This window comes from Arvicanthis niloticus, chromosome 7 (assembly GCF_011762505.2).
Source record: "Arvicanthis niloticus isolate mArvNil1 chromosome 7, mArvNil1.pat.X, whole genome shotgun sequence".
NCBI lineage: Eukaryota > Metazoa > Chordata > Mammalia > Rodentia > Muridae > Arvicanthis > Arvicanthis niloticus.
This window is the reverse complement of record NC_047664.1, coordinates 38,656,754-38,669,178: the sequence shown is the minus strand read 5'-3', so window position 1 is coordinate 38,669,178 and position 12,425 is coordinate 38,656,754. Positions and strand designations below refer to the sequence as shown.

The 12,425-nt window shown below is 38.8% G+C and overlaps 1 protein-coding gene across 4 annotated transcripts in view; it reads right to left on the bottom strand.

The window, feature by feature from the left end:
* Positions 1 to 12,425, bottom strand: part of Nsd2 (nuclear receptor binding SET domain protein 2) — a 73,169-nt gene that overhangs the window by 34,829 nt on the left and 25,915 nt on the right. For all 4 annotated transcript variants that reach the window (XM_034508962.2, XM_034508961.2, XM_076938304.1 and 1 more), the window contains 3 exons: positions 8,735 to 8,901; positions 7,777 to 8,259; positions 2,535 to 2,679 (listed from right to left, as the gene is read on the bottom strand). In XM_034508962.2, coding sequence (XP_034364853.1) covers positions 2,535 to 2,679; positions 7,777 to 8,259; positions 8,735 to 8,901 — 795 coding nt within the window. The remainder of the gene's footprint in view (positions 1 to 2,534; positions 2,680 to 7,776; positions 8,260 to 8,734; positions 8,902 to 12,425) is intronic.

Genomic DNA, 12,425 nt, shown 5'->3' with positions numbered 1-12,425 from the left:
GCAGTCATAGTTAGCTCTAGGCTAGTATGAACAAGGCCTCTGAAAATCTTTCCTAGGCTTTAATCCTGACTGCACCGCTGTAGACTAGCTGCAAAGTCTGGGGAGAAAAAGGTCTGTGTACAAAGCTGAGGATACCCGGAACTAACTCACTCAACCACTACTGGAGTCCCAAGTGCCACATAGCACACCCACCAGACACCTCAATTGGTGTGTTCTCACAACTCTAACACTGAGCCCCAGGTATTGACCTGGGTAGGTTACTGGGAGGTGACTGTCACTCTTTTCCTCCAGAAATCTGAGTTCCCAAACACTGAGTCAGCACAACAGCTGACAAAGAAAGATTATACATCTTTATGGTAAACATCAAGGTGACTAGGAAGTCATGGTTCAAGGACATTTAGGAATAGCACTCACTTGACACAGTATAAGTGGAAAACCATAGTTATGTATCTACTGACTACAACTCCAAATACTTATTGTTTAGGGTAAGTTAACCCTGGCCTTCAGAAATGCCTGTTCCTTTTAAGTATACCAACCATACTGAAAAAAAGTATTACTCAAGACTTAGTATATTAGCATACCATGAGGTGAATATGCACTTTTTAAAAAAGTTCACAACCCAAAAGCTTGAAATAGCCAAGATTCAACTCACAGACCACATGAAGCTCATGAAAAAGGAAGACCAAGTGTGGATGCCTAGGTCCTACTTAGAAGGAGTAACAAAATACTCAAGGGAGCAAATATGGAGACAAAGTGTGGGACAGAAACTGAAGGAGGGGCCTTCTGGAGACCATTCCACCAGGGTATCCATCCCATGTGCAGTCACCAAAGGTAGACGCTGATGTGAATGTCAGGAAGTGCATGCTGATAGGAGCCTGATATAGCTGGTAGAGGTCTACCAGAGTCTGACATATTCAGATGCTGATGCTCACAGCTAATTGAACTGATCATGGGGTTCCCAATGGAGGAGTTAGAGAGAAGACTAAAGGAGCTGAAAGGGTTTGTGGCCCCAGGAGGAGAGCAACAATACCAACCAACCAGAGCTCCCCAGGGTCTAAACCACCAGCCTGGGAGCACATAGGGAGGGACCCATGACTCCATCTGTATACCTAGGGGAGAATGGCCTTGTCAGGCATAGGTGGGAGAGGAGATCCTTGATCCCATGAAGGCTGAACACCGAGTGGGGAGGAGATTCGAGGGTGGGGAGGTGGGAGTGGGGGAGTAGGTGGGGAAATATCCTCACAGAAGCACGAAAAGGGGGGATAGGATACGGGGTTCCTGGGTGGTGGGGGGAATGGGGTAAGGAGATAAAATCTGAAATGTAAATACAATATCCAATAAAAAAATTTTAAATGAAACAAAAGTTCACAAACTCTAAACATTCTTGCTAAATTACAGCACCTAAATAAACATGAGCAAAATGAAAATGGGCAACCCTATTCAGGATCAATATAATGAGCTGATATGGAACTCTAGTGTTTACATGATAATGACTCACACAGGCTTACATATTTGAATGTGAATGCTTGCTCCCCAGTAGGTGGAACAGTTGGGACTGATTAGGACTTGCTAAAGGAGGTGTATTACTGGGGGTAGGCTTTGAGGTTTCAAAACCCACACCATTAGCTCTCTCTGCCACATGCTTATAGATCAGTTATTGCTCTAGCTCCATGTCTATCAATCTGCCTTCTGTCGTGATTACTGCCATGATGATCATGGAACATTCCTCTAAAATTTTAAGTCCCCAATAAACTTTTTCTATAAATTGCCTTGGTCATGGTGCTTTGTCATAGTAGAAGAAAAGTAATTAAGATGCCTAGCAAATCAAGATGAGTCTATTCCATGAGGGCAGAGGGGCACCTAATGTTTGTATGTATAGTCACAATCTAATACTTGGCAGCTATTTTAGGATCACTTAGAACACCTGGACTTTCATATCTAGCATCTCCAAAACTCAATAATGAATCTTAGGAGTTACAAACTGTTTCTATATTTTTAATTAACATTTAAATATATTGCACTTATTTTTTCATTAACAGGAATATTTTGTTTTGTTTTTTAAATTATGTTTTGTTTTCTACAACTTGTGCGTCCAAGTGCTTACACACCACAAGCCTGACAGACATTTTCTCCAGTTCTTTCTCACCTTGCCATAGCCCAAACTGGTATTTGATATAGTATGTCTTAAAGTTTTCAAACTGAAAGCCTAAAAATGAGATACCCAAGTGAAGGTCAACCAGTCATTTCACAAGTACTCAAGCAAACAGGCCAGAAACTAACTGCTCTTACTGGGCTTGACCCATGTGACTAAATACCTACCTTTCCTTCTTTCCTCAATCACCCCTACAAGTACTACAGCCAGAATCACTACTTTGTATAAAGAGTAAAATAAAGATCCTATAGACCATCCAAAACACACCTGCATGGGTGACAAGGGAGGAAGCAACAACACAAGCATGGATTTGGTACACTGTGAATGTGGCCACACTATACACTGTACCAAGCAGAACACATATGTATAGGTGTATGTTTACCAGAGTCTTCTTCAGACTGGGCAGAGATCATTAGGGAAAACTTTGTATTATATCGTGCTTTCTGCTTTTCGTTGAGCATGCTCCATTGAGACCCAAGCAATTCTTCAATCTCCTCCCCTGAGGCATCTGGGTGTTCAGCTACAACCTATGAACAAAGAAAGGAGGGCAGTAAGAACTCTACACTCACAAAATTCATTGTGAGTCACATAAAATTAAATATAGTCCTTTAGAATTACATATGTAAAATTTTTATTCCCACAATAGAATTATGTCCCAGAAAATTTGGATCAAAGAAACTAACACACAACTGATACAGTGATTCACTAAAAATTTCTAAGTGAAAATAACTGATAAATAATGAGGAGAAAACATGTATTTTCCTAAAATCTCTAAATCATTTGTTAAGTCACAATTTTCTAGTCATTCTTGAAAAATTAACAGTCAGGCAAGCTGTGCAAAAATGCTCCTATGAGCATGAAGTGAGATCTTGGTTTGTTGTCTTCACCAACTACAATAGCCTAACTCCATCTTTCAATCCATGCCATGGACAGACAAGTCTACAACAAACAAGAGATACAGACAATAGTCTACCAACAAGCAAGCCCCAATTTTTGTCTAAGTCAGCACAAAGACAACAGAACTACACAGGCAACAGATTCTCCAGTTACAGGGGATATGTATATACCTTCAGAGCATGCTCAGAATGCCCCATCCCATCCTACCATCAAGGAATATACATTTTCACAAGTCTTCTAGGTGGTTCAGGTACACAGTAATGATTTTAATCAGTAGCCCCCAACTTTAACTGTGCATGGCAATAATTCCAGGAGGGACAGCCAATGGAGTTCAGATCCTGCCTAAGTCTAGAGTGGAGTGGAATTGATGACTATGTTAGTGAACTCTTCTGTGCACCTTTACCTCGGTCTATCTATAGTATTCTCACCATGGTGGCAATCTAGGTTTTCAGTTATAATGCTTAGCACTACAAAGGCTAATTGAAATGATTCTGGGGCCCAGAAAAATAAAAGAGTGGAGGAAATCTCTAAGCAGTAGTCTAGATTCTCAAGCATCTACTTTCCTATGGATAGACGCACAAAAAAAAAAAAAAAAAAAAAAAAAAAAAAAAAAAAAAAAAAAAAAAAAAAAAAAAGGCAAGCCTGTTGGAATAAAACTAGCTAGAATTCCTATTTGTTAAAGCTCTGCCCAACTTCCAACCAAAGGATAAGAACACATAGTTCCTCATCAATTCTGTTTCAGCTAAACTGTCAAATACTTGTTGTATCCATTTTGAGTTTATCTGCTACCCTTCCCACAAAAATCTGCCATTGTAACTGACCACATACTACTGAGTACTTTGTAACAACACATCAAATTCAACAGTTAATTATGTTTCCTAAGAGTTAACACTTAACATTGGGCATACACTTTCTCAGCTGACCATTTTCTCTTTTTGGATAAAAACAGATACTGAGGTGCAAGTAATATACCATATTCCTCAGACTTTAAAGAAGCAACAGGATCTACATAACATTCTACAGCTTGCTTTCTTCTTCAAAATCTAATAAATTTACTTTGGCATATTATACACTGTAAGAACAGATAACAACTATCACTGACAACTTTTTAGTGTTGAATATTGTGCTTTCCTTTGGTTCGATGCAAGGGTGAAATTGTTTTACAGTAAATACTTAGGCATGAAATTAAAGAAATAAAGCACATCAGGTACTGCTAACTCCTCTCTAAAACAAGTATGATAAAGTATTTATTCCCCACCAGCTTTGTCCAAGAATTGCTACCTTGCTCATTTTCTCAAGCCCCAAGTAGTTAGCTCCAAGATCACTGTTGCTCACCTGATGACTATGTAATAATGAGTCATAAATTCAATTTGTAAGTCTCTGTCTATGTGTGGGCTTGAACGATACCTCTTCATGTACTTATAAGTCACTGAAACTCACCTGTAAATTGCCATTTTGTCCCTTAAAACTAGCTGACAAATCTTGTCATTTCAATTGTGTATGGTGTCCTTGACACATTAAAAAAAAAAAATCTCCATTTTAAAACAGTTTCTTCACAATCTGTACTCAGATTGCTTATTTAAAAAATCCTTTCCTTGAGAGCTGGAGAGACAGCTCAGCAGTTAAGAGTATTGGCTGCCCTTTAAGAGGACCTGGTTTGACTCCCAGCACCTACTTGGTAGCTCAGAAATGATTGTGACTCCAATTCCAGGGGATGTAATGCCCTCTTCTGGCCTCTAAGGACAGCAGGGACATAAGTGGTGCACAAACACATAAATTTTATTTATTTAATAACAAGAAAAATATTTTAAAAAGAAAGTAATCCTTTATTCTAAGGTGGAAAACTCCTCTTCCATATTGACCAAGGTTTCTGTTTGTCTGCTTTTAACTTATAAGTGTTTTGCCTGCATATGTCTGCACACCATGTGTGCACATGGTTGTCCAGAGTTCAGAAGAGTGTCAGGTTCCCTGGAACTGGAATTACAGTCTGTCCTAAGGCACTACATGTGTGCTAGGGATTGAGCGATGTATCTGTTCAGATTATTACTAAGGCTTTCTGCTGCAATGAACTTAAACTACTCATAAATGCTGGACATCAACGTTCTCATTCTGGCAGGTCCTTGCATTTGCTGTGTCTCCATTACTATATCCTCACTTTCATAGCTTGAGCTCTGGAAGAGCAGCTAGTGCTCTTATCACTGAGCCATCTCTATAGCCTCTGTTTAATTTTTAAAGACAATGCCTCACTATGTAGGACAGGCTAGACTCTGCTGGCCATGTGCTAGGATTAAAGGTGTGTGCCACCACATTCAGCTTTTGATTGACCTTTGAAAACCACCTATGATTACAAGGCATGGCAGTGGTGCACATCTTTAATCACAACATTCTGGAAGCAGAAGCAAGGAGATCTTTGTGAGTTCTAAGCCAGGCAGAGCTATACAGTGAGAGCCTGTGTCTAAATAAATAAAAAAATTAATAATTTATCTGTATGTGCAGATAGAGTCTAAATACATTGGTTCCCCAGGAGGTAGAATTGCAAACATTTGTGAGCCAATTGACATGGGTAGTAAAAATCAAACTCTAAGCCACTGCATGAACAGTATGGGCTCTTAACCACTGATCCAACTTTCCAGCCTCAACAGATTTTCTAATACTTAAATAAACCTTCCATTCCCAAGGAAGATGCTATTAGTTCTGTTTTGTCTTTTTTTCCTTTTTTTTTTTTGAGAGGGAGGTAATCTATGTAGCCCAGGCTATCCTCAAACTCAATCATCCTGTGTCAGTCTCCAAATAGTGCTGAAGATAGTACATCTGTGCATTCCCATGCATTACCACGCCCAACATGGTTTACAGATTCTTCTTCAAGATACTACTCCAATATTTTCTCTGGGAAGACTTCTAAGCTACCATGTAGAGACAAAAATAACATGTTCCATGATTTTCTTACAATACCCATAACCATTCAGTTAATCAACTCCTTAAATTCCTCATGATCCTGCACCAGGCCATGCTGCCTGACACAAAACAAGGGCATGGATAATGTTTGGACAAGAAATATTTTTTCTTTTATTTTTAAACTAATTTAAAATTAGGTATTCATTGTGTGTATGTTGCATGTGCAGAGGTCAAAGGACAATTTGAAGATGGTTCTTGTTGAGGCCTGCTCCTTTCAACATAACAGTAGCCATTTTGTATTCAGTCTCCATTTTGCTCATAAAGTGAAATTAAGTTCAGATTCTCAGACTCTACTTCCCAGAAGCTGACAATAAAGAATGTTACTAATAAGCCAAAAAGTTATGGCTGAATCAATTGTACCCTGTTATCTCAATGTTCTAAAATCTCCTTGTTCAGAACCTGTCTACCACCCTTCTTACCTCAGTTGGACCAATCAGCTTAAAGGTTGGCTGATGATACTTTGTCTAGTGAGCCAAAACTGTGTATCACTTCACTGCTTGCCTTTGAACTTTTGAACCTGATTTTTCCTATAAAAAGCCTGCCTTGAGGACAGACTGGTGCCACAATTAGGTTTTTCCTTCTTATAATCTTGAATGTCCAATATTATGGTATGCGTTCAATAAACTATTCTTGCTTAACTAAAATTGGTGTGCATATGGTTTGTGTGGATATTTCCAGACCCCAACAGTTCTCTCCTTCTACCAGTGTACCCCAGGGATCAAACTAGGGTCATCAGCTGGTGAGAATGTTATAATGCAGCAAGCCATCTCACTAGTCCAGATGTTATCTTTCTCTCCTCCCTATTTTTTTTTTTTTTTTTTTTTTTTTTTTGTGAGGGGAGGGTTTCTAGACAGGACGTGTAGTCCTGACTATACTGGAACTCGCTCTGTACACTAGGCTAGCCCTAAACTCAAGAGACCCATGGGCTTATGCCTCCCGAGTGCTAGGATTAAAGGTACACTACCATCCAATTTTCTCTTTAGTTTTTAAATATGTATTTATTTTTATTTGTATGAGTGTTTGCCTGCATAAATGTGGTATCAAAAGAGGATCCCCAGGAACTAAAGTAATTAGTTGTGAGCCACTATGTGAGTGTTAACTATTAAGCCATCTCTCTAGCCCCCAGATAATACTGCTTACTGGTGACTTTAATATGTATTTGAAATTCTGAACAACAACAACAACAACAAAAACCAAACAACCCATGAAAGTAAAATTAAAAGAGACATTATAATAGAGATGGCTTCATGACTCACACTATAAAAAGCCTTGGTTCCTTACAATGGAAACGAGACACAGGCACCAAGAGATGATATATTTTATGTTAAGAAATAAAAGTACTTAAATACTTTACTCATTTATATATCACTATCCTCTGAAGTATTATAGAAATAAATCTTCAGCATACTCGGTGCTAACATCACCATCTTTATAAGTAAGCCATGTCCCATACTGAATGCTTCAAAAAACAGTTTAAGAGAAAATGCTCATCAAGAGCTGAATGTCAAGGACTAAGCCCAGCTTCCAGCAAAGGGAGGCCCAGTGAAATTCATTTCCCACTTCCCACTGCTGCAACTTTTTATCCACTGTGAAGGAACATGGTGGCAACCAAGCCTGCAAAGGGCTGTGTTCCAACAGTAATTGTTACAGCTAAAAACTAAACTGTGCTTAACCAGCATACTAAGAAACAGGATTCTGCACTAAAGGGATGTTCATCAAATTTGGAAATCCTGTGGCATGACAAACAACTCAGAATCCATCAGAGTACTTACCTCATCTCTGTGTTTTTGACAAAAGACTAAAAACTGGGCTGCTGAGTCTCCCTTCCTGCTCCGAGGAGCAGAGCCTGTGGACTTTTTTCTCCCTGCAGGAGAGCCTACTCCTCTCTTAGGTTCAGCCTCTGCCACCTTTGGCGGTATACTCTTTTCTGTGCCAGGGTCACCTTCTTGGTTCTCAGCAGAACTAGACCTTTTAGCTCTTCGCCTTCTCTTCATGGGAATATCCTCTTCTCTCATAGACCCAGGGTCTACAGCAGCTTCTTCACTGGCCCCTGAAGAGTCCACCATTTCTCCCAAAGGTTCTGTAGCAATGCCAGCCTCCTTAGCCACTTGAGGGTTGAGGTGCAGTTGGTCCCCCACATAAAGGAAGGTAAATTTGGCTTTCCGCTCCTCTACTGACATGCTAGCAGCTTCCTCAGCTTGGACAATGCCCATTTCCCACTGGGCTCTCAATCTCCCCGAAATAGGTTTCAACAACTGGAAAAAAATAAATTATAAATTTTATTGCATAAAAGGTGACTCAATTAAAAACACTTCCACAGTATTATAAGAAAAACCTATAAAAAACCAACTAAAATTTTAGACATAACTCAGCTGACAACTATTGTTTCTTTAAACTAGCAATCAACTCTAATAGCTTTAACTAATAGTTTCTCTCTATAAAAGAAAATAAAATCAAAAAATAAATTATTCCTCTGAGTCATCAAATGAGTAAAAGAAAAATTAAATACTCAGGTAAAAGTAAATGACAAATGCAGGCTGAGCATGTTGGCTCACATTTTTAATTCCAGGGCTAGAGAGGCAGAGGCAGGTGGATCTCTATGCATTCAAGGCCAGCCAGGGCTACATAAGACCCTATCTCAAAAAAAAAAAAAAGGTAAACAACCAACATAAGAAATCACTTATATCACTTATAGTAACTATAAGGTCACACCAAAGGAGTGTCTATCACCTTGATTTTCTCAGCTTTCGTGGGTGCCTGCTTGGCACTTTCTTGACATAATTTTTCAAATTGTTCTTCTCCTTCAAAAGCAACAAGGCTCTTCTCAAATATCCAAGCTCTTTCTGGGGCATCACCAAAGAACTGTACATGATACTGGCGTGCACTTTTTTTCTGACCTAATTTTAAAAATAAAAAACATGAACATTAAAATTTGGGATGAAACCGGGCAAATCTACGACTGCTTTGAAATTATTTTACTTGGTGTTGTTTGTGCTTATTAATCTCAACATGAATTCTACCTTTTTATCCTCAATATACTCCATGCACAAGAAGAAAATCCACTCATCAGAGATAGAGAAGGTATAAAAGGAGACTGGGGGAAAAAGAAGCTAAATAAAAATACTTCATCTTCCCTCTTTCAGTATCTTCTTAAGATTTTAGACAGGACAAGACTCATCAGAAGGGCACTTACACCAAAGCCAACAGCAGCAGTGAGAGGGCAGTACTGGGCTGGACTCAGTAACCCATCCCTACCCATCCCATTAATGACCTACCAACCCACTTCCATGGGATCTGATGCCCTCTCTTCTGGCTACCATGGGCACAGTGCTTACATAAGAGCATTCAACCTCAAAGCATCCCTGAGACCACAACAAACCTCTCAGATAGTCCTTACTGTCACTCTTAGCTGCAAGAAGCAGCAGCATCTCTCAGTGCAGCCAGAGCAATGAGCAAAGAGACCACTAACCCCTGAAACTTCAGATGTTGCTGAGGCTGAAAGAGACAGACACAGGTAAGCCAGTCAAAAGGTCAGATTTCAGTAACAAGAGGTAAAAAGACCTTTAGCCTTTATCCTAAAGAAAATAAAACTTCCTGGATAGCTAGAACACCAAGAAGAAAAACCTCTTCATTGCATCTTTAAAGATGCCTCCAGTAAAGTGGCTGATGGTGAGTCCAGTCCTCTAAAGCAAAGGTGGTCAGGTATCAAGTTTTATGTTTGTGGCCACAGTAGCTCTGAATACTATGCTCACACACAAGAGTAACCCAAGGACCAAGGACCAGAAAGCTTCCCACAAAAATCAATCTAAAATATAAGTTCTGAACAGGCTCTCAGGGTAACAAACTTAAAAGTGCAAGGTAAAGACACTGAACAGAGAAATTTCTTGTTTTCTAGGAAAAAAGAAGGTATTTTTTTCTTTATTTTAATATTTTTATTTTATCTTATTTTATTTTGAGACAGGGTTTCTGTGTGTTGCCCTGGCTGTTCTGAAACCTGCTTTGTAAACCAAGCTAGCTCAAACTCAGAGATCCACCTACCTTTGCTTTGAGAATACTAGGATTAAAGTAGTATGCCACCATGCCCTGCTACGTTTTATTTTTATTATTTAATGTATATAAGTATTTTGCCTACATGTATGTCTGGATTCAATTCCCAGCACTCACATGGCAGCTCACAATTTAATTAACTGGTCTTGCTTTCCTCAAAAACAAAAGACATTAAAGTAGGAGGATGAGATGAGAAGAAGGGGTAAGATGGAGACAAAAGAGAGTGATGGGAGTGAATATCATCAAAATATATACTTATGTATAAAAATGTCATAATGAAGCCCACTATGTGTAACAGTTACTTTTAAGCTAGTAAGCTTTTTAAAAGAACAAAAGAGCTGTCAGGCAATTTGGTTTTTGTCAACACTTTAATTTGAGTAATGAAAATTAGCATAAATATATATCATTGGTTCATAATGAAAATCTATTTTTTTTAAAGATTTGTTTATTTTATATATATGAGCACAGTCACTCTCTTCAGACACACCAGAAGAGGGCATTGTATCCCATTACAGATGGTTGTAAGCCACCATGTGGTTTCTGGAAATTGAACTCAGGACCTCTGGAAGAATAGTCAGTGTTCTTAACCACTGGGGAGTGCCACCTCCCCAGCCCTGAAAATCTTTTATAGTATATAAAATTAATTAATATTTGTTGTTGTTTTTTCAAGACAGTTTCTTTATGTAGCCTTAGCTGTCCTGGAACTAGCTCTGTAGACCAAGTTGGCCTCAAACTAAGAGATCTGCCTGTTTCTGCCTTCCAAGTGCTAAAATTAAAGCATCTGAATCAATAGTGATTTAAATAATGTTTTAAAATAGTTACTGTCAGGGTGGAGAGGTGGCTCAACAGCTAACAGCACTTGCTGTTCTTCCAGAGGACTCAAGTTCTATTCCCAGCACTTATATACTGTGACATATAACCACCTGTAACTCCAACTCAAGGGAAATCTGATTTCCATGGGGAACTGCACTCACACGCACATACATACACATAAAAGTTTATTTTTGTTGTTGTTTTAAGGAAGAAAAAACTTAATGCCTAGCCAAGTGTGATAAACACCTTTAATCTCAATATTCAGGAGGCAGATTCAGGTGGATCTCTGCAAGTCTGAAGTCAGTCTGATCGACAGGGAGAGATCCAGACCAGTCAGGGCTATAATGAAACCTTGTCTCAAAAACTAAAAACAGTTAATGACAGAAAAGATAATCCTGATATATCAGTTGCCAAAACAGATTACTATAGCTTGGCCCAAAGTTTATAAAATGTTTTTAAAAAAATCTATTTATGTATTTTATGTGTTTGGGTGCTTTGTCTACATAAATACACACCAGAAGGCATCAGATCCCTAGAGACCTCAGTTAAGACTGCACAGTTATATACAATTATATACAGTTAGCCATATGGATGCCAGGAATTGAACTGAGGACCTCTGGAGGAACACATGTTCTTAACTGCTGAGCCATCTCTTGAGCTCCTACTTTTTTTCTTGAGACAAGGTCTCACTATGTAACCTCAGTTAGCCTGAAACTTGCTAAGCAGGCCAGGCTGGTCTCAAGCTCACATAGATCTAACTGTCTCTGCCTCCTTGATGCTGTGACTAAAGGTGTCTGCCACCATGCCCAAGTACTTTTTCTTTTAGACAGGAGCTCATTATGTCGCTTAGGCTGACCTAAGCTACAATTTGCAATCTGCTTTTATATAATACCTCCTCAGTACTAGGATTAAAGGCATAAACAACCACACTTGGTTTGAGTATAATATTTCTGAAGTTCTTTCCTACTTAAAAATTTATCAGCAGAAGTCTAGAGAAAAGGCTCAACAGTTAAGAATACCTGAGTACTCTTCCAGAGGTCCTGAGTTCAATTTCCAGCAACCATCTGTAATGGGATCTGAATCCCTCTTCTGATGTGCATGAAGACAGAACACTCATACATAAAATTCATAAATAAATCTTTTTAAAATGCCAACATAACTTAATTTTCTTTATTTATTTTTCTTTCTTTTCTTTTTGAGGTAGTCTCTATATAGCCCTGACTGTCCTGGAACTCCCTATGTAGACCATGACTAGGCTGGCTTCAAACTTACAGAGGTTTGCCTGCCTCTGCTAGGATAAAAGGAGATGGATATGGGAAAAAAAAAAAAAACATAGCCCAGGTTTCTTTTTTTTTTTTTAATGAGTATATTCAACCTATAATAATTTTATTTGGAAGGTGACAAGATCACTCAGCAGTTAAGAGTGCTTGCTGTTCTTCCAGGGAACACAAATTCAATTCCTAGAACCTGGCTTACAGGTTCTAAGTTCTAGAAATGGTGGCTTACAATTACCCATAAGGAGATCTCAAGCCTCTGGTCTCCTAGGGTACTGAACTTATGT